The sequence below is a fragment of the Oncorhynchus nerka genome, linkage group LG2 (assembly GCF_034236695.1).
Source record: "Oncorhynchus nerka isolate Pitt River linkage group LG2, Oner_Uvic_2.0, whole genome shotgun sequence".
Classification (NCBI taxonomy): domain Eukaryota; kingdom Metazoa; phylum Chordata; class Actinopteri; order Salmoniformes; family Salmonidae; genus Oncorhynchus; species Oncorhynchus nerka.
In genome coordinates this window covers 78973600-78996661 of record NC_088397.1, presented here as the reverse complement: position 1 = coordinate 78996661, position 23062 = coordinate 78973600, and the positions used below count along the sequence as shown (strand labels likewise).

Sequence of the window (23062 nt, the reverse complement as noted above, 5' to 3'; positions counted from 1 at the left end):
AGCACTCACTTCTGTCATCATGAAGTGCTTTGAGAGACTAGTGAAGGATCACATCACCTCTACCTTACCTGCCACCCTAGACCCACTTCAATTTGCTTACCGCCACAATAGATCCACAGACGATCCATGATCGGCAACACACTGCACACTTCCCTATCCCATATAGATAAGAGGAATACCTATGTAAGAATGTTTTTCACTGACTATAGCTCAGTATTCAAAACCATAGTACCCTCCAAGCTCATCATTAAGCTTGAGGCCCTGGGTCTGAATCCCGCCCTGTGCAATTGGGTCCTAGGCTTCCTGACGTGTAGGAAACAACACCTCCACTTCGCTGATCCTCAACACTGGGGCCCCACAAGGGTGTGTGCTCAGCCCCCTCACCCATGAATGCGTGGCCAAGCACGCCTCCAACTCAATCATCAAGTTTGCAGACGACACAACAGTAGTGGGCTTGATTACCAACAACAACGAGACGGCCTACAGGTAGGAGGTGAGGGCTCTGGGTGTGTGGTGCCAGGAAAATAACCTCTCACTCAACGTCAACAAAACAAAGGAGATGATCGTGGAATTCAGGAAACAGCAGAGGTAGCACCCCCTATCCACATTGACAGGACCGCAGTGGAGAAGGTGGAAAGTTTCAAGTTCCTCGGCTTACACATCACTGACAAACTGAAATGGTCCACCCACACAGACAGTGTGGTGAAGAAGGCGCAATACCGCCTCTTCAACCTGAGGAGGCTGAAGAAATGTGGCTTGTCACTTAAAACACTCACAAACTTCTACAGATGCACAATTGAGAGCATCCTGTCGGGTTGTATCATCGCCTGGTATGGCAAATGCACCGCCTGCAACCGCAAGGCTCTCCAGAGGGTGGTGTGTTCTGCACAACACATCACCGGGGGCAAACTACCTGCCCTCCCCGACACCTACACCACCCGATGTCACAGGAAGGCCAAAAAGATCATCAAAGACATCAACCATCCGAGCCACTACCTGTTCACCCCACTATCATCCAGAAGGCGAGGTCAGTATAGGTGCATCAATGCTGGGACCGAGGGACTGAAAAACAACTTCTATCTCAAAGCTGTTACATTTCCATCACTAGCACAGAGAGGCTGCTGCCTATTTACACAGACTTGAAATCAATGGCCACTTTAAAAAATGTAACACTAGTCTCTTTTATAATGCACTACAATAATGTTCACATATCTTGCATTACTCATCTCATATGTACTGTATATACTGTATTCTATGCTATTTCACTGTATCTAAGTCTATCCCTCTCTGACATTGCTCGTCCATATATTTATATATTCTTAATTCCATTCCTTTACTTAGATTTGTGTGTATTGGGTATATGTTGTAAAATTGTTAGATGTTACTTGTTAAATATTACTGCACTGTCGGAGCGAGAAACACAAGCATTTTGCTACACCCACAATAACATCTGCTAAACACCTGTATGTGACCGATAAAAGTTGATTTGATTTCACATGTTCTTTTGGTTAGCTCTACATTACTCTGTTGTGGACTACCTCACTAGAAGCGTGTGTTTTGGTGATGGCATTAGCCAGCTCTTTGGTGCTCAGCCCTCCTTTAATCTCCAGGAAGTTAATGCCTGGTCGCTCATTGATGTACACGTCAATCTGGCCATAAGGAAGAGAAGGAAAACATCACATCAACCCTTATGAGCACTATCCACCTGATTTTACTAGGATGAGTATTACTGTGCGGAGCATTCGGAAAGTATTCAGGCACCTTGACTTTTTCCACATTTTGTTACATTGCAGCCTTAAAATTGCTGATATATATATAAAAAAATATCAATAGAAACACATTACCAGATAATGACAAATATCCAAAAATGGAAATATCACATTTACATAAGTATTCAGACCCTTTACTCAGTCCTTTGTTGAAGAACCTTTGGCAGGTATTACAGCCTCGAATCTTGTTGGGTATGGGGCTTGGCACACCTGTATTTGGGGAGTTTCTACCATTCTTCTCTGTAGATCCTTTCAAGCTCTGTCAGGTTGGATGGGGAGCATTGCTGAACAGCTATTTTCAGGTCTCTCCAGAGATGTTAGATCGGGTTCTAGTCCGGGCTCTGGCTGGGCCACTGGCAAGGATATTCAGAGACTTGTTCCGAAATCACTCCTGCGTTGTCTTGGCTGTGTGCTTAGGGTCATTGTCCTGTTGGAATGTGAACCTACGCTCCAGTCTGAGGTCCTGAGGGCTCTGGAGCAGGTTTTCATCAAGGATCTCTGTACTTTGCACCATTCATCTTTCCATTGATCCTGACTAGTCTCCCAGTCCCTGATGCTGAAAAACATCCCCACAGCATGATGCTGCCACCACTATGCTTCACCATAAGGATAGTGTCAGGTTTCCTCCAGATGTGATGCTTGGCATTCAGCCAAATAGTGTAATCTTGGTTTCAGACCAGAAAATCTTGTTTCTCATGGTCTGAGTCCTTTAGGTGCCTTTTGGCAAACTCCAAGTGGGCTGTCATGTGCCTTTTACTGTGGAGTGGCTTCCGACTGGCAACTCTACCACAATGGCCTGATTGGTGGAGTGCTGCAGAGATACCTCTCCTTCTGGAATGTTCTCCCATCTCCACAGAGGAATTCCATCAGCGTGACCATCGGGTTCTTGGTCACCTCCCTGACCAAGGCCCTTCTTCCCAATTGCTCAGTTTGGTGGGGAGGCCAGCTCCAGAAAGAGTCTTAATGGTTCCAAACCTCTTCCATTCCATTCTTGGGGACCGTCAATGCTCAATACATTTTTTGGTACCCTTCCCCAGATCTGTGCCTTGACACAGTCCTGTCTCTGAGCTCTACGGACAATTCCTTTGACCTCATGGCTTGGTTTTGCTCTGACTTGTACTGTCAACTGTGGGAACTTATATAGACAGGTGTGTGCCTTTCCAAATCATGTCCAATCAATTGAATTTACCACAGGTGGACTCCAATCAAGTTGTAAAAACATCTCAAGGATGATCCATGTAAATAGAATGTACCTGAGCTCAATTTTGAGTCTCATAGCAAAGGGTCTGAATACTTATGTAAATAAGGTATTTCTGCAAAAATGTCTAAAAAACAATTTTTTAAAACTTTGTCATTATGGGGTATTGTGTGTAGATTGACGAGTGAAAAAAAAATGTAATACATTTTAGAATATGGCCGTAATGTATCAAAATGTGGAACAAGAGAAATGGTCTAAATACTTCCCGAATGCACTGTATGCACATGAGTACATGCCTTGATAATGCTAATACTCTCACCTTGAAGTCAGCGACAGGCTGCATGGGTCGAGCGTGGATCAGCAGTTCGTACTTGCCCAGTCGGCGTTTCAGCAGCTCCTCATACGTCAGTTCAAAGGTCACCTTACTGAGCGCGGCCACAGTCACAGACGTCTTAAACTCCTCAAGGGTCCTCCCCACAGAACTGAGGAGACATATAGAGACAGTCTAGCACACACCAACACGCACATACTGTAGACACTAGACAGAGACAAACAGAGTGGTCCCCCTCGGTAGCAGAGAGAAAAATGTGTAGTTTTAAATTTAATTTCGTTAAATTCTATGCATTTTTGCCATTGATCTTAGAGAACATTTTTCAGTTTTAAAGCAAATTGTCTGCAAACATTTTGTCGTGTGGCTAAGAGAAGATGTTGCTGTTTTAAAATGAATTTCCTGCAATTCTACACATTTTTACGATGGGGAGAGAATATTTTATTTTATTTAGGCAAATTAGCTGGCTAACGCATTGATCCTGCTTTGTAGTATACCAAGATATAGTGGTAAAAAGATAGATGGGAAAACTCGGATTGCCGGTCACAGCGAAAAGTAGCACTCCCTATACTTGCAATGCATTTCTTCCCAAAAGGTGGGTAAACTGTGTTTACTTGCATTTACCCTCCACTATACCACTGACCCCTATTGGTAATTGAGTGACTGTCAGTGACTTACATAATAGGAAAACTGTTGATGCACTACCAAACTTTGAAATTGAACTTTGTGTCGTCTACTACTCTAACGCTCAACAGTAAGTTGATACCATGACTGAGTTCCACAAACAAGTGGCCACTTATGTCCCTTATTGGCTACGGCCGGACCTGCAGACACCCACACACACACCTGACTATGCCAGCGCTTTGGCCACGAGACACTGCCTGAGTGTATTGCTGCTGAGCATCCTCCTTCGGTTTCACAACCCCATCATACGTCTGCCCCTCAATGGTCCTGAGGAAGAGAGAGTTTATATGCTAACATGTGTGTAAGCTATATGTAAGACAGTAGAGTTATCTGCTCAGGCTCAATAGGGATACATTCATGTAGACCCACATTTTGAATTTACTGATAAAGGCCATCTTGGGAATTTTGACATGGAATTCTATTTCCTGTGACTGGTCCATCCGATTGACCACACGACTGGTGATAATAGTGGTCGCATAGCGACTGGTCACTGTGGAGTTGATGTGAAAGCTGTAGATGTCCCAGTCCCTGTCCTATAAAGGATCAGGAAACACCATCAGCACTGTTTACTGTCAGACAACATTTGAATACAGATGTAGACTTTTTTTTCACACAATGTTAGCAGTGCAATTTCTCAAATTAAATGCTTAAATACTAAATTGAAATTCCAATTTAGTATTTAAGCATTGCATTTATCAATACCCATTCCAAATTACATTTATTGATTGGGATGCAAAAATGATTAATGCAATTTAGCGTTTAAGAGTTGCATTTTAAAATTAGCAATGATAACCCTCCATAATACTGTGGCATTCTGTGGCATGACTCAAGTCACACACACATACACACGCGCGAGCACCCACAAACACATAAGCAATCGCACCATTTACGAATAAATAACCAGTAGAACTCAAGATTAGTATATCTGAAACCTGATTGGGCTCGGACTGGTTACACCTACATGTTTGTTTGACTGCATTCTAGACTCATGCACTCTCGAAAGAGAAAAAGGTGTTGACCAGTTGGTCTTTCACCCCAGACGTGATATGATAACATGTTGCTGTTTGTATACCTAGGAGACATGGTGCACTATATCTGTTTTGGGCTGATAGGACGGTTTAGGGAAACAGCAACCAGGACAACCGTAGACTTGTCCAAGTCTATCACAGTATAGCTCAATCTAACCCCTAAAACTTGAGAGGATCTTGAGCTCTCCAACCTTGTGCTCTCTGCACATCCAAAACTGTAGTCAAAAGACACATCTGAACTGATGTAACCCCACAAAAACACACAGTCAATCACATGCATGCTAATCAACACAACATAATACAATATAATCCCTGACAGAGTGCCCTCCCCCTTGTGACCCTGTGTCCTGTGCGTGACCCTACTGTACCTTATTGGCCATTGCTGTGGTAACGCAGGCCAGCACCAGTCCAAGAAGGCCGACTCGTACTGTGACTCCCTCCATCATGACCTCAGCAGAAATGAAATCCCACAAAACACACACAGCCTTTTAAAGAGGAGCACAGTATGCTATTGGCCAGCAACCAGAGAACAGGGGCGTCCTTTCAGCTAACCTAGGGTATGGCAAAGTGATTAAGGGAAGTTAGAGGTAGTTTTGTGAGCCAATGCTAAGTAGCGTTAGTACAATGACTGTAAGTCCATGGGTATCTTCATTGCGCTAACACTAAATAGCAATGGCTTGCGAAACTAACTCTAACTTTCTTCACACTGGACATAGATAAATAAAAATGGTATCCACAAGTTCATCTGACTCTGGGGAAGTAGATAAAGGGCCTCATTGCCAAAATCCCAAAGTACAGGCCATTCAGAAAGTATTCAGATCGCTTCCCCTTTTCCACATTTTGTTACGTTACAGCCTTATTCTAAAATGTACTCAATTCATTGTTTTTCTCATCAATCTACACACAACACTCCCTAATGACAAATGAAAATATGTTTTTATTTTTGCTAATTTATCAAATAAAATAACAAAAATAACTTAGGTACATAAGTATTCAGACCCTTTGCTATGAGACTCGAAATTGAGCCCAGGTGCATCCTGTTTCCATTGATCATCCTTGAAATGTTTCTACAACTTGATTGGAGTCCACCTGTGGTAAAATGAATTGATTGGACATGATTTGAAAAGGCACACACCTGTCTATATTAGGTCCCATAGTTGACAGTTTATGTCAGAGCAAAACCAAGCCATGAGGTCAAAGGAATTGTCCGTAGCGCTCTGAGATAGCATTGTGTTAAAGAACAGACCCGGGGAAGGGTACCAAAAAATTTCTGCAGCATTGAAGGTCCCCAAGAATACAGTGGCCTCCATTATTCTTAAATGGAAGACGTTTGAAACCACCAAGACTCTTCCTAGAGCTGGCACCCCCCGGCCAAACTGAGCAATCGGGGGAGAAGGGCCTTGGTCAGGCAGGTGACCAAGAACCCAATGGTCATGCTGACAGAGCTCCAGAGTTCCTCTGTGGAGATGGTAGAACCTTCCAGAAGGACAACCATTTCTAAAAACCTGTTTTTGCTTTGTCATTATGGGGTATTGTGTGTAGATTGATGAAGGAAAAAAAAGGATGTAATACATTTTAGAATACGGTTGTAATGTAACAACTGTGGAAAAGGTTGAGGGGTCTGAATACTTTCCAAATGCACTGTATCTTTCTAAGAAGTGGGAGGGAAGGGGTAATCAACTACAGTGGTTACTCCTTTAAAAGTTCCGACCTTTTTTTGTACCGTTTTTTTACCAGGTAAGTTGACTGAGAACATGTTCTCATTTACATCAACAACCTGGGGAATAGTTACAGGGGAGAGGAGGAGGATGAATGAACCGCTGGACTTCGAGGTATACAGCGTCACGGCTTCATTGCTCCAGACCACCACAAGGGGGAGTTAGAGCACTCATTATGCATTTGGGTCCCAAGGTTTTAATATATCAATTGGTTCCAATGATGAATTTTGACACAAGCCACACTTGCCTTGTGGCGTTCTTCAACAAAGATGGCTGACAAAACATTACGGTGGAACCAGATGTAAGTTTTTATAACGTCATAACGAGTCAAGCTAAAAATCTACAATTGAGAGGAATATGTTAGTTAATGTAGAGACAAACGTTTGTGCAAATGTTTTTGTCATAAAGTTAATTTACAAAAAGCACTATTTCCCAAGTTAAAACCTGTTATGGCAAGGTGTTTCCCTGAGGGAACTCCACCCCCCCCCCCCCCTCCTCGTTCAGCTGAAAAGGTGGCGCAGGGAATTAAAAATATTCTTTACAAATATTTAACTTTCACACATTAACAAGTCCAATACCTCAAATGAAAGATAAACATCTTGTTCATCTACCCATCATGTCAGATTTTTAAAATGTTTTACAGCGAAAACACAACATATATATATGTTAGACCACCACCAAATCAAAGGAAAAAGGCAGCCATATTTTCCAGCCAAAGATAAAATCACAAAAGCAGGATTAGACATAAAATGAATCACTAACCTTTTGAAAATCTTCATCAGATGACAGTCATATGACATGTTACACAGTACATTTATGTTTTGTTCGATAATATGCATTTTTATATCCACAAATCTCGGTTTACATTGACGCCATGTTCAGAAATTCCTCCAAAATATCCGGAGGAATTATAGAAAGCTACGCCAGATAACAGAAATACTCATCATAAACTTTGACTAAAGATACATGTTCTACATATAATTAAAGATACACTGGTTCTTAATGCAACCGCTGTGTCAGATTTTTTTTAAACGTTACGGAAAAAGCCTAACATTGCAATAATCTGAGACGGCGCTCAGACATGTTGGAGTCAACAGAAATACGAAATTACAACATAAATATTCCCTTACCTTTGATGATCTTTCATCAGAATGTAGTGCAAGGAGTCCTAGTTCCACAATAAATCGTTGTTTTGTTCCATAATGTCCAATACTAGTGTCCAAGTAGCTGCATTTGCTATACCATTTGCTATACCATTTGCTATACCTTGGACTGCTGGTCCAAGGTAACTCGCACGAAAACTTCCAAAAGATATATTCCAGGTCGAATAAACTGATCAAACTAAGTAGAGAATCAATCTTCAGGATGTTATTATCATATATATCCAATAACGTTCCAACCGGATCATACGTTTTCATCTGGAGTCAAATGGAACAGCGGTAGCACCCACAGAGAAATGCGGCACAGGAAAATGGTATTCTGTCAGGACACTGACTATTTCCCCTCCCATTCGGTCAAAGTGCACAGCAAATGCTCCATTCCACTTTCTACTGAATGAGGACATCTGGTGGAAGGTGTAGGAAGTGCTTCCAGATCCATATCTTGTTGGGAAAGGAGGGGGCGATGACGTTAAAGTTGTCCCAACTTTCAGAATTCCACTTCTTGTTTGGAAGATTGCCTTCTGTTATTCTCACAGACATAATTCAAGCAGTTTTAGAAACTTCAGAGTGTTTTCTATCCAATAGTAATAGTAATATGCATATATTAGCAATCTAGGACAGAGTTTGATGCAGTTCACTATGGGCACGCAATTCATCCAAAGTGAAAATACTGCCCCCTATCCTCAACAAGTTTTAACTGACTAGCTAACATTAGCGAGATAGCTAGTGTTAGGCAAATTAATTTGTAATTCGTGTTGTTTAATGTTTTAGGGACTCCTGAGAAAACCAACAAACCAGGCTGTCGTCTTGTGAAACAGTGGATGTAAATAATCTAGCTAGCTAAAGCATTTACTGCAAATTGAATGTACAATTGTGTAAGCTTGCCTTGCTTTGCAGCTGAAGTAACATAGCTAACTATTTACTTGCTTATTGTGTAGTGGAGGATAAAAATATCTGTATGCCTATGGATGTGTAGCTAGCTACAGTATTTCGCCAATCTGTGTATGGACCCTAAAACGTCTGGTATGAATATTAGTTCAGAACCTATCTATGAACCTCAGCTATTATAGTTGTTGTATCAACTTCAAGTCTGAATAGCATTAATGAAGCCTATGGATAGAGTAGAATATAATAACTTTATTGTGCCAAGGATGCAAGTCCTATATACACATGTACTGTAGTTATTACCACTCATGAGATTCCCACATTGTAGCCTGTACGTTGAATATATTCACTGATCATGTACTCTTCCTTTGCAAATAAAGGTGCGGTTCAGGTATGAATCTCTGAGACATTATTTTTCAGTCATATCAAAGTCCATTATTTAAATGATGCTGTGTCTGCATGTATGTATTACAATTATACACTTCAGTGTTTACCACTCCTGCTCCTGGGACATCAATGATTACACATTGTAAATATGCAATAGACTAGAAACATGATTGATTTGTAATTCATATATACAGAAAAAGACTATGCATATCTAACTCCCTTCATCTGCATTAATCTGAGGACACAGGATAGTATTACAATGACATACTTAATTTCAACCAGTGGAGAATGTGAAACGCTTTATTGAAAGAAGTTCATTATCCAGGTGTTATAAATACATAAATGCATTATAATTATGATCATTGTAATATTATAAATACAAGTTCAATCTGTACTTCAATGCACATGTGGTGTGCATTATAAAACGAGGAAGAAAGATGAGGTGGGGAGAGAGGTGTAGAAGACAGAAAGACGAGGTGGGGAGAGAGGTGTAGAAGACAGAAAGACGAGGTGGGGAGAGAGGTGTAGAAGACAGAAAGACGAGGTGGGGAGAGGTGTAGAAGACAGAAAGACGAGGTGGGGAGAGAGGTGTAGAAGACAGAAAGACGAGGTGGGGAGAGGTGTAGAAGACAGAAAGATGAGGTGGGGAGAGGTGTAGAAGACAGAAAGACGAGGTGGGGAGAGAGGTGTAGAAGACAGAAAGACGAGGTGGGGAGAGGTGTAGAAGACAGAAAGATGAGGTGGAGAGAGGTGTAGAAGACAGAAAGACGAGGTGGGGAGAGAGGTGTAGAAGACAGAAAGACGAGGTGGGGAGAGGTGTAGAAGACAGAAAGACGAGGTGGGGAGAGAGGTGTAGAAGACAGAAAGACGAGGTGGGGAGAGGTGTAGAAGACAGAAAGACGAGGTGGGGAGAGAGGTGTAGAAGACAGAAAGACGAGGTGGGGAGAGGTGTAGAAGACAGAAAGATGAGGTGGGGAGAGAGGTGTAGAAGACAGAAAGACGAGGTGGGGAGAGGTGTAGAAGACAGAAAGATGAGGTGGGGAGAGGTGTAGAAGACAGAAAGACGAGGTGGGGAGAGAGGTGTAGAAGACAGAAAGACGAGGTGGGGAGAGGTGTAGAAGACAGAAAGACGAGGTGGGGAGAGGTGTAGAAGACAGAAAGACGAGGTGGGGAGAGGTGTAGAAGACAGAAAGACGAGGTGGGGAGAGGTGTAGAAGACAGAAAGACGAGGTGGGGAGAGGTGTAGAAGACAGAAAGATGAGGTGGGGAGAGAGGTGTAGAAGACAGAAAGACGAGGTGGGGAGAGAGGTGTAGAAGACAGAAAGACGAGGTGGGGAGAGGTGTAGAAGACAGAAAGACGAGGTGGGGAGAGGTGTAGAAGACAGAAAGACGAGGTGGGGAGAGGTGTAGAAGACAGAAAGATGAGGTGGGGAGAGAGGTGTAGAAGACAGAAAGATGAGGTGGGGAGAGGTGTAGAAGACAGAAAGACGAGGTGGGGAGAGAGGTGTAGAAGACAGAAAGACGAGGTGGGGAGAGGTGTAGAAGACAGAAAGACGAGGTGGGGAGAGGTGTAGAAGACAGAAAGATGAGGTGGGGAGAGAGGTGTAGAAGACAGAAAGACAAGGTGGGGAGAGAGGTGTAGAAGACAGAAAGACGAGGTGGGGAGAGGTGTAGAAGACAGAAAGACGAGGTGGGGAGAGGTGTAGAAGACAGAAAGAGAAAAAGGTAAGAACGGGCAGGCAGCATATGATTCAGGAATTACAGTGATACCCTAATATTCTCTCAGTTCATCACAATTGTGGTGTTTCCTAACCAGCCTTTGGGCCCCCAGTTGGCCTGAAGGTTATCTTAAGAGCAGGTGAGGTGGCGATGACGGGACTGGCTTCCTCTCTCATGTCAAATACCTGCAGACGAGAGAGCATGACTAGGCCTTGTTTTTGTATTCTAACACAGTCAGTCATCTTAAATCAGGAGGTGAGATGCAAAACTGACCTTGGATCATTAACTCTGGGACTACTACATCTCTGCCTGTATTTCAATGTAAAGCATCTCTTTAATAATAATTCCTGTTTACCTGACCAAGTGACATCTCACCTATGATCATGCTGTGCCCTCTGTGTCAGCCAGTTCAGATGCAGGAGGGGTTCACCAAAACAGCTTATATAACCTAGAGGATTTATGGAGAAGGGGGAGAGGGATGAAGTGAAGAAGAGAGACTTATTTTGTATGTGTGGTGTCCACACTAAGTGGCTACAGCGTACTTTATGCTGAAAAACAAACATGAGGACAAACAATAGAAGATAATGTCAATAGAAGATATTGTATGTGACGCAGACACCTATCAGAGTGTACCTCAAACATTTAAATATAGGGGGCTATGTGTCTCACCACTTGGTTATTGCCAGGCTAACCCCCAGGGAAATCATGACTTGGCAGCAACAGATAGGCCAGTGAAAATGGCTGTGTTTATGTGGTGTAAACGGCCTGTTCCTCAGACAGTGAACATCTGGCAATATCTACATTTTCGAACTTTTGGTCAGCTCGCTCTCTGAAAGTGAAGAAAACAGCTTATTTTTTGTGGATATTAAAACAATAACTGAGATATATGACCATTAAAAATAAAGCAGCAGATGTCATTTTTAGGATATGTCAATAAAGCCCACTGCTGCTCACCTGAGATGCCATCTTTGTAGGTGTCTGCTTTGACTTCCTTTGTGTCAGAAAAAAGTTGCTTTCAGAACAATTATTTTTGATTGAAAATAAAAATGGTTTTGCTTGACAAAAAGACACAAATGTACCATCATACCAAATAACAATTTGCCTTTGAATAAGCACACCTTCATACAAACGTGCTACTGTATTCAGAATTCTTGACGCACAGCCGGAGATGCTGCCATATCCTGCCAGCACGCCGACAAGCGAACCATGATGCGTGGAAGAGGGAAAGGAATGAGATGGGAACAGCAATTTGTTGCAAGTTGGGGAGGAGGGCTAATAGCTGAACAATAGACTATTCAACCTTTACTAAAGAATAGTCTAATATCCAAGCTAGGTGTGAAAAACCCTCCTATCACAGACCAGATTTGCCCTAATGACCAAGGGGTAGCTTGCTACTCAATGTAATAAAATAATAACTTTCAAATAAGTTACTTTCCACGTTATGTTGGCTGACAATTTGTTAGCTACACTGTCCTTGCGAACTACATAGCATATCATTACAGCAGTATGTACCGGAATGTTAGCTAGCTACCTAACGTTAGTAGTTATACATCTAACTACCCAACGTTTATGGTCTTGATTATTCTCGTCATTCTTAGCTAAATGTTATAGTCGTTGTGCTTTCTCAATGGACATTTGGGTGCTTTTGTAAATTCGTGGTATTGTAAACACATCGTGGCCGCTGTGTGTGCTTGTTTCTATACTATAATTGTTTTTACAGATTTGGCAGTGCTACTGACTGACTGTAGTGGTGGCACTTGGCTTGCGGATGCAAATTCACACAACATTGTAGAATATAATTTTGTTATTAAAAAGGTTTTTTGACGCACACCTTTTTTTTTTTACACACAAAGACCCAAATGGCATTCCATAGAAAGTCGAGGTGAGGAAACAACTGAAAGTAGGATTACTGATCACCAAATCACCAAGTCTTCAGGAACAGGCCCAGGTAGCCTACAAAACTAAGGTTAAAGAAGTGAAGGGAGACATCACAACAACTAATGTTCTGACCGACCTCATTAAAAACATCTGGTAGAATGACACCATTGCTGATGACTGGTTGAAAGGCCTCAGTGAAGATTTCCCCAAAAAGGTGCTCTCAAGAACTGTGATAACTGCCGAGGAATTAACGTACTATTCATAGCAAGCAAGCTTTTCCTCAATGCACTCAGGCAATAGCCGGAAGGATTCTGGAAAGGAAGAGGATGTATGGACCAGGTATTTGCACTGTGAAACATTATAGAACAATGGTTACAGTGGAACACACCCCTTTTTATCAATTTTGTTGACTTCAAGAAAGGCTTTTAATTGTGTACATAGAAACACCCTATGCAAAAAGGTGAGCTCCTATGGGCTTCCATCAAAGATCATTACACTCTTAGAAAAAAAGGTTTCAAAAGAGTTATTCGGCTTTCCCTATAGGAGAACCCTCTATAGGAAATGTTCTACACGGAACCAAAAAGATTTCCAACGGGAACCAACAGGGTTCTACCTGGAACCAAAAAGGGTTCTTAAATGGGTTATCCTATGGAAACAGCTGAAGAACTGTCAAGAGAATTTTCAATCACAATGATAATAACTAACAATCATTAAACTTTGACTAATCCCTGAGGTTTGTAAGACCCTGGTTTAATAATAATTAGGCAAAGACTCAGTTTATGCAAAAGGTTAGTACAGTTTATTCACGAGAACGTTCTAAAGTCAAAAATGCAAACACAGTCTTTATAACTCACACAAACAAGTTCAAATCTTAAGCTACTCCTTGCTCAGACAGTCAGTGTTTTTCCACTACACAGATACATTGTTTCTTTAATCTGCAACATGTTTCATAATCTTCTGCAAGCCTAACAGTTTCTCCCCTCCACGGGTGGAGACAGAATGTCCTGTAAGAACACAGTAGTACAACTTGTCTGTTGATAGCTCCTCTTACCTGTTTCACACTTGCACCCTGCTTACATACTAAAAAGGAGCGAAAGGTCCTTGTTCTAATTCTGACTAAAACTATACACACCATCAGATTAAAGATTTATGATTCTTATAAATTTCATACAATTATATGGTTTCAGGGTGGAATATTTTAATCATTAACTTTAAGCATATAATTCCCTTATCAAGAACCCTCTTAGAAAGAAATATGCTATCTAGAACCTAAGAGTTCAATCATAGGACAATTATATGAACACTTTGAATGCGGGGTCTTCATAGGTAATACCATTTCTGCATTGAGACAAAAGGTGCATCATCTCTCCTATCCTCTTCCTCCTTACCACTGAATCATAACCCAAACCACATCCCATAAACCCAGAGGCATCCAGTGGGCCCTGTTCACCCAGCTGGAAGACTTAGACTTTGCAGATGACCTCGCTGTTCTCTCCACCAACCACTTCAACCTACAGGGAGAAAAAAACAACAGTCTTAACTTTGCTAGGCAGACTGGTCTTAACTCGGGTGATGTAGATCAACACCACCACCCCAGCACCAGTTGTTCACATTCACATTTAAAAATGTTTAATTTAGAAGACGCTCTTATCCAGAGTGACAGTTCGTACATTCACCTTAAGATGGCTAGGTAGGAAAACCACATGTCACAGGCATAGTAAGTACACTTTTCCTCAATAAAGTAGCTATCAGCAAAGTCCGCACTTCAAAGTGTGTGTGTTGTGGGGAGGGGGGCAGAGGGGTTTCAAGTGCAATTGTGTTTAAGGAAAATGTTGTTACTATTCATTTTTTTAAGGGGGGTTGAGGTGGGGAGGGGGATTACTTGAGACATTGTCTTTGAAGAGGAAAGGTTTCAGATGCTTTCAGAAGATAGGCAGGGACTCTTACTGTATGTCCCAGCTTCAGGGGAAGTTGGTTCCACCATTGGGGTGCCAGGCCAGAGAAGACTGAACGGGAGCTGCACTCCCATGGGGGTGGGAGGGCCAAGAGACCAGAGGTGGCAGAATTAGTGCTTGGTTTGGGGTGTAGGGTTTGAGCATAGCCTGAAGGTAGTGAGGGGCAGTTCCTCTCGCTGCTCCGTAGGCAAACATGCACCATGTGGAGTGTGCGGAGGAGTGAGGTGACAATGGAGAACTTGGATAGGTTGAAAACCAGGCGGGATACAGCTTTCTGGATAAATTGCAGGGATTTAATGGCACAAGCAGGGAACCCAGCCAACAGCGAATTGCAGTAGTCCAGACAGGATAGGACAAGTGCCTGGACTGGATTAGGACCAGCGTTACTTCCTGTGTGAGTTAGGGTCGTACTCTCCGGATGTTGTCGAGCATGAACCTACAGGAGCGAGTTACTGCTTTTGTTTGCAGAGAACAACAGGGTGTTGTCCAGGGTCACGCCAAGGTTCTTTGCACTCTGGGAGGGCGACACAGTGGAGTTGTTAACCTTGATGGAGTTGTCTTTGAGCAGAGAGGAAGAGCAGCTCTGTCTTGTTGAGGTTGAGGTGATGGGCAGACATCCAAACGGAGATATCTGCCAGGCACGCAGAGATGCGTGTCACCACCTGGGTGACACACATCTCTGCGACGCCCAGCCCTAAGGAGGCGCCCAGCCCTAAGGAGAGGAGGATCTGATGTCGAAAGCAGCAGATCGGTTTAGGAGGATGATAAAAGAGGGGAGAGAGTCAGCTTTGACAGTGACAGTCTCAGTTGAGTGAATTTAGATCCATTTGAGTTTGTGGATGACTTCACATACCTGGGCAGCCTCATCAGCAAGTACAGCAGGGCTCAAAAAGAATCAAAGCAAGATTGGGAAAAGCTCAGAGTGCCTTCTCCCAACTCTGTACCATCTGCAAGTCCAAATAGTACAGCCTGGACAAAGGTCCACCTTCTCAACAGCAATGTGACATCCATCCTGTTGTATGGGTCTGAATTCTGGAATGTTGTCAAAGGTTCAGACATTCCATCATGGATGCCTTAGAATAATTTGCTGCATTTTCTGGCTACATAAAATCACCAAACACGAACTCTACAGGAAAGATGAGGTGCAGTATCGCATGCCAAAGATATCCCTAAGGTAGACTCCACCTGGGAAAGAAACCCTGGAAGGTCTAAAACTACCTGGTGCAGTACTGTGACGAATGAGCTGGCCAAGATTAACCTTTTTTGGGAGAGGCACAACACATGGCCTAGGACAAAGAGCAGTGGAAGGAGCTCATTGTAGCCTTATGTCCCATAGGGTATTACTATTAAATAAGTAAGATGGTAACAAGAGTTCAAACTTTTAGAAAACTGAGAAAAGATCAATAGTTTTAACCTGACGTCAGATGAGGGGATGAGTTTCCCGTAACCCTTCTCATTTATGGGGTTAGAGAGGGGTCAGCCAGTCCACAGACTAAAGGTTGAGAAACTCCACTGTGAAACCTGCACACAACAGAACAACTCAGCATGTGTTGCTGGTAGAAGTCAATAAACACTGCAGAGATCGGTTAGAATGTGTTCAGTGTGCATTGGTGCTGGAGATGTGGGGCCCGTCTCAAATGGCACCCTATTTTCTATATATTGCTTTTGGTAAGGTAATGCACTACTTTAGGCAATAGGGTGCAAATTTGGGGTGTAAACTTGGATTAGATAAGCAATACAACAGAGGCAGAGAGAACATCCCACTGGTAAATCAATGCTGTTTCAAAATAATTTGGCAAAGTATTGTGACATGGAATCTACATAGAAAATACATTGGATTTGAAAAAAAGTCTTCAACGTGAACTGTTGTTTTGAGGGTAAAATTTCAACCACCTGATTATGTCATCATGGTAACCAAATTTCAACATAGACAAACCTTGTATAAAATATGTTGAATGTGTACCTTTTGGCACAAAGTCAGATCTTCAACATAATATCCACCAGAAAACTGGGCCACACCTCATACTGTAGAGCTGATCTATCTACAGCTATCCCTTTGGTCTCCCATCCACAGTTTTAGCCAAGCCCGGCTTAGGCTTGATATTTGTCACTGACCATAACCAATGTGCTATTGTGCGAACAATTGTTGAGAAGTCATTCCAAAGGGTAGTTTCAAGAGCGCAAATGGGCAATGAAACTTTGTAGGCCTATATAGCATTTTGGAAGTGTGACGGCCCCTCCCTGCTCCCTCTACTGGGTTTTGCTGTGCTTACTTCTTGCAGGAGATTGGTGGGCGGAGCTGGGAGGGGTCGTCAGTACTGATGGGGCACACCTGTGAAAGCTCAGCTGTGGCATAAAGCCACTGTTTCCCCATTTATAAAGATATTCCTCTCTCAATGCATAACTTTGGTTGTTTAGTTGTGGCTTTGGCAGCTAACTTACTGACCTTCATGCCTCAACTGATTATTGTTGTGAGTGTTTTCTTTATTTATGGAATAAATTAATATTGTTATTCCTTAACTCAGTGTGTGGTTTCCCATTGTTTGTTACAATCTTGAGCCAGGTTGTAACAGAAGTCATCAACAGCTATTGTTTAAATTTATCCCAGGATTCAACAAAAAATAGACAAGCATTGGATGATTTTAAAGGGAGTCTACAAGTTTAAAATGTATATGTTGGATTCACATCTCCATCTCATCCAAAAATACAAGTTAAAGAATAGTATTAAATAAAACTATATTTGAAGTTTGATTTTTTTTCCTTTATTTAACTAGGCAAGTCAGTTAACCTCTTGAACCTATGGGGGCGCTGTGTCATTATTGGATAAAAAGACGTGCCCGTTTTAAGCGCAATATTTTGTCGCGAAAAGATGCTCGACTATGCATGGAATTGACAGCATTGGAAAGACAAAACTCTGACGTCTCCAAAACTGCAAAGATATTATCTGTGAGTGCCCCAGAACTAATGCAACAGGCGAAACCAAGATGAACTTTCATACAGGAAATGCCCCAGATTCTGAAGGCGCTGTGCTCCTTATATGGCTGTGAATGCGCCAGGAATGAGCCCGCGCTTTCTGTCTATTCCCCGAGGTGTCTGCAGCATTGTGACGTGTTTGTAGGCATATCATTGGAAGATTGACCATAAGAGACTACATTTACCTGGTGTCCCGCCCGGTGTCCTGTGTGCGTAATCTGTAAATCCATGCGCGTTCCATTTCTTCAGAAGAGAAAGTAAAAATCCATTGTGGCAGTTATCGTCGATAGATATGTGAAAAACACCTTGAGGATTGATTCTAAACATCGGTTTGCCATGTTTCTGTCGATATTATGGAGTTAATTTGGAAAAAAGTTCGCGTTTTAATGACTTATTATTACTTTTTTTTCCTTACCCAACCGTGATGAACAAAACGGAGCGATTAGTCGACACAAATAATATTTTTTGTAAAAACGGAACATTTGCTATCTAACAGAGTCTCCTCATTGAAAACATCTGAAGTTCTTCAAAGGTAAATGATTTTATTTGAATGCTTTTATGGTTTTTGTGGAAAATGTTGCATGCTGAATGCTAACGCTAAATGGTACGTTAGCCATCAATACTGTTACACAAATGCTTGTTTTGCAATGGTTGAGAAGCATATTTTGAACATCTGAGATGACAGTGTTGTTAACAAAAGGCTAAGCTTGAGAGCAAATAGATTAATTTCATTTCATTTGCGATTTTCATGAATAGTTAACGTTGTGTTATGCTAATGAGCTTGCGGATAGATTTACACAATCCTGGATACAGGTTTTTTTCCGTAGCTAAACGTGACGCAGAAAACGGAGCGATTTGTCCTAAACAAATAATCTTTCAGGAAAAACTGAACATTTGCTATCTGAGAGTCTCCTCATTGAAAACACCTGAAGTTCTTCAAAGGTAAATTATTTTATTTGAATACTTTTATGGTTTTTGTGGAAAATGTTGCATGCTGAATGCTAACGCTAAATGCTACGTTAGCCATCAATACTGTTACACAAATGCTTGTTTTGCAATGGTTGAGAAGCATATTTTGAAAATCTGAGATGACAGTGTTGTTAACAAAAGGCTAAGCTTGAGAGCAAATAGATTCATTTCATTTCATTTGCGATTTTCATGAATAGTTAACGTTGCGTTATGGTAATGAGCTTGAGGCTGTAGTCACGATACCGGATCCGGGATGGCTCGATGCAAGAAGTTAAGAACAAATTCTAATTTTACAATGCCGGTCAAACCCTCCCCTAATCTGGACAACGCTGGGCCAATTATGCGCCATCCTATGGAACTCCCGGTTGTGATACAGCCCAGGATCGAACCAGGGTCTGTAGTGACGCCTCTAGCACTGAGATGCGGTGCCTTAAACCACTGTCACTCGAGAGATTGGCATCTAACTACATACTTAGCTGTTATATAAGTGGTCTGAGGCAGGCGTTGGCTTACAAGCGTTTTAAAGTGCAAAATTAATGACAATGGTTTTGAAAAACAGCTCAGAAATTTAACGATGCTGCTACGAAGGCTCTAATGATGAACTTAGCCTTAAATTACTTTTGGAAAACCGGGCCACGATAAAACATTTTTAACTGTATGACGTATTTCTCTTTCTCTTTTTTGTATATGCTGTCATGTCTAGATGTTCACCGATGTCTATACAGCGCATTCGGAAAGTACTCAGACCCCTTGACTTTTTCCATGCTGTTACGTTACAGCCTTATTCTAAAATGGAATAAATACATTTTTCCCTCATCAATCTACACACAATACCCCATATTTACAGAGTGAAAACCGTTTTTTAAAACATTTTTACAAATGTATTAAACTTAAAAAACTGAAATAGCTTCTTTACATAAGTATTCATACCCTTTGCTATGAGACTCGAAATTTAGCTCAGGCGCATTCTGTTTCCATTTACAGTTGAAGTCAGAAGTTTACATACCCTTAGGTTGGAGTCATTAAAACTCATTTTTCAACCACTCCACAAATTTCATGTTAACAAACTATAGTTTTGGCAAGTCAGTTAGGACATCTACTTTGTGCATGACAGAAGCAATTTTTACAACAATTGTTTACAGACAGATTATTTCCCTTAAAATTCACTGTATCACAATTCCAGTGGGTCAGAAGTTTACATACACTAAGTTGACTGTGCCTTTAAACAGCTTGGGAAATTCCAGAAAATGATGGCATGGCTTTAGAAGCTTCTGATAGGCTAATTGACATCATCTGAGTCAATTGGAGGTGTACCTGTGGATGTATTTCAAGAATGTATTTCAAGACCTACCTTCAAAGTCAGTGCCTCTGCTTGACATCATGGAAAAATCTAAAGAAATCAGTCAAGACCTCAAAAAAAAAATCCAGAAGTCTGGTTCATCCGTGGGAGCAATTTCCAAATGTCTGTAGGTACCGCGTTCATCTGTACAAACAACAGTATGCAAGTATAAACACCATGGGACCACGCAGCCGTCATACCGCTCAGGAAGGAGACGCGTTCTGTCTCCTAGAGATGAACGTACTTTGGTGCGAAAAGTGCAAATCAATCCCAGAACAACAGCAACAGACCTTGTGATGATGCTGGAGAAAACAGGTACAAAGGTATCTATATCCACAGTAAAACAAGTCCTATATCGACATAACCCGAAAGGCTGCTCAGCAAGGAAGAAGCCACTGCTCCAAAACTGCCATACAAAAGCCAGACTACGGTTTGCAACTGCACATGGGGACAAAGATTGTACTTGTTGGAGAAATGTCCACAGGTCTGATGAAATAAAAATAGAACTGTTTGGCCATAATGACCATTGTTATGTTGGGAGGCATGCAAGCCAAAGAACACCATCCCATCTGTGAAGCACGGGGATGGCAGCATCATGTTGTGGGGGTGCTTTGCTGCAGGAGGGACTGCTGCACTTTACAAAATAGATGGTTCATGAGGGAGGAAAATTATGTGGATATATTGAAGCAACATCTGTTAAGGGAATTTTTATCAATGATGACTAATTATGTATACATTTCAATCAGGACTGACTAGTCCAAATGCTATTATGTACTGTACATAATGAATTTTCTCTCTTGCTCCCATTCCCAATTGTATATAATATAGTCAGGAGTTTAGTAACAATGACGGTCTGTTCCTTTGTACAAATTAATGAACTATCTCCAGATGGCAGGGACGGACTATCTCCAGACTGTCTAGAATGCTGATTTACACTGACTGACGTTGGCTTCAGGTGAGGAGGGAAGGCTCGAGAACTATAGGGCCTCTCTACCCGTGTCATGAAGAGATAGAACATTTAGAAAACGCTGACGTCATTTTCAGTTTATAACCTGTGGAAAAATGTGTATGTAACCAGTACTCTCTTGAATTAAACGCTGTTACCTGACTTTTAAGACCGGGGCTCTGTCCATTCTTATAAAAAAATATAGGGTCTTACAAGCCCTTTGAATGTATTGACAGAGTATTTCATTCTGATTGGGAAATAATACAGAGGAATTTAGAATTCCTTTAACAACATCTCAAGACATCAGTCAGGAAAATGGACAATGACCCCAAGCACCCTTCCAAAGCTGTGGTAAAATGGCTTAAGGACAACAAAGTCAAGGTATTGGAGTGGCCATCACAAAGCCCTGACCTCAATCCCATCGAAAATTTGTGGGCAGAACTGACAAAGTGTGCGCGAGCATTTATTTCTGCAAATACAGTGGGGCAAAAAAGCATTTTGTCAGCCACCAATTGGGCAAGTTCTCCCACTTAAAAAGATGAGAGAGGCCTGTAATTTTCATCATAGGTACACTTCAACTATGACAGAAGAAATTAGAAAAAAAATCCAGAAAATCACATTGTAGGATTTTTAATGAATTTATTTGCAAATTATGGTGGAAAATAAGTATTTGGTCAATAACAAAAGTTTATCTCAATACTTTGTTATATACCCTTTGTTGGCAATGACAGAGGTCAACCGTTTTCTTTATGTCTTCACAAGGTTTTCACACACTGTTGCTGGTATTTTTGCCCATTCCTCCATGCAGATCTCCTCTAGAGCAGTGATGTTTTGGGGCTGTTGCTGGGCAACACAGACTTTTAACTCCCTCCAAAGATTTTCTATGGGGTGGAGATCTGGAGACTGGCTAGGCCACTCCAGGACCTTGAAATGCTTCTTATGAAGCCACTCCTTCGTTGCCCGGGCGATGTGTTTGGGATCATTGTCATGCTGAAAGACCCAGCCACGTTTCATCTTCAATGCGCTTGCTGATGGAAGGAGTGGGAGAACATGCACAATTGGTGGCTGACTAAATACTTTTTTGCCCCACTGTAAAATGCTCTAAATTACAATATTTTTATTTGGAATTTGGGAGCAATGTTGCCAGTAGTTTATAGAATAAAACAAAAACAATTGTTTTACCTCAACACATACCGACAGTATAAATAGTAAAACCAGAGAAACGGATCATTTTGCAGTGGTCTCTTAATTTTTTCCAGAGCTGTATGTTATATTTGAGATTCTTCAAAGTAGCCACCCTTTGCCTTGATGACAGCTTTGCACACTCTTGGCTTTCTCTCAACCAGCTTCATGAGGTAGTCACCTGTAATGCTTTCCCAGCCGTATTGAAGGAGTTCCCGAATATGCTGAGTACTTGTTGGTTGCTTTTCCTTCACTCTGCAGTCCAACAATAAATCCAGAGGGACAATCAAGACGGAACAACATGGTTGTGGAGGGAATTGCAGAATCTCCACATGAGACCTGGATGGAGTCTGAGGGAGTGAGGGAAAGTGAGGGAAAGGATCTCTGGACCACAGGAAGACTGAGGTGGAGCGTGCCCACAGGACTGGAGAACCCAGGCCAATAGTGATCAAGTTCCTGAGGTTCAAGGACATGGTAGCTGTTCTGGAAAGAGCCAAGAACTTGAGAGGAACGTACAGTGCCTTGCGAAAGTATTCGGCCCCCTTGAACTTTGCGACCTTTTGCCACATTTCAGGCTTCAAACATAAAGATATAAAACTGTATCTTTTTGTGAAGAATCAACAACAAGTGGGACACAATCATGAAGTGGAACAACATTTATTGGATATTTCAAACTTTTTTAACAAATCAAAAACTGAAAAATTGGGCGTGCAAAATTATTCAGCCCCTTTACTTTCAGTGCAGCAAACTCTCTCCAGAAGTTCAGTGAGGATCTCTGAATGATCCAATGTTGACCTAAATGACTAATGATGATAAATACAATCCACCTGTGTGTAATCAAGTCTCCGTATAAATGCACCTGCACTGTGATAGTCTCAGAGGTCTGTTAAAAGCGCAGAGAGCATCATGAAGAACAAGGAACACACCAGGCAGGTCCGAGATAC

At 41.8% G+C, this 23062-nt stretch overlaps 1 protein-coding gene across 2 annotated transcripts in view; it reads right to left on the bottom strand.

Moving 5' to 3' along the window:
* Positions 1 to 5482, bottom strand: part of LOC115131713 (inter-alpha-trypsin inhibitor heavy chain H3-like) — a 37929-nt gene extending 32447 nt beyond the window's left edge. The window contains exons 1-5 of one of the 2 annotated variants that reach the window (XM_065003135.1): positions 5376 to 5482; positions 4349 to 4512; positions 4142 to 4246; positions 3287 to 3449; positions 1539 to 1649 (exon numbers count right to left, since the gene is read on the bottom strand). In XM_065003135.1, coding sequence (XP_064859207.1) covers positions 1539 to 1649; positions 3287 to 3449; positions 4142 to 4246; positions 4349 to 4512; positions 5376 to 5453 — 621 coding nt within the window. In that variant the 5' untranslated portion in view covers positions 5454 to 5482. The remainder of the gene's footprint in view (positions 1 to 1538; positions 1650 to 3286; positions 3450 to 4141; positions 4247 to 4348; positions 4513 to 5375) is intronic. The other variant, XM_065003139.1, reaches the window with a different exon arrangement.
* Between the last annotated feature and the right edge of the window lie 17580 nt (positions 5483 to 23062).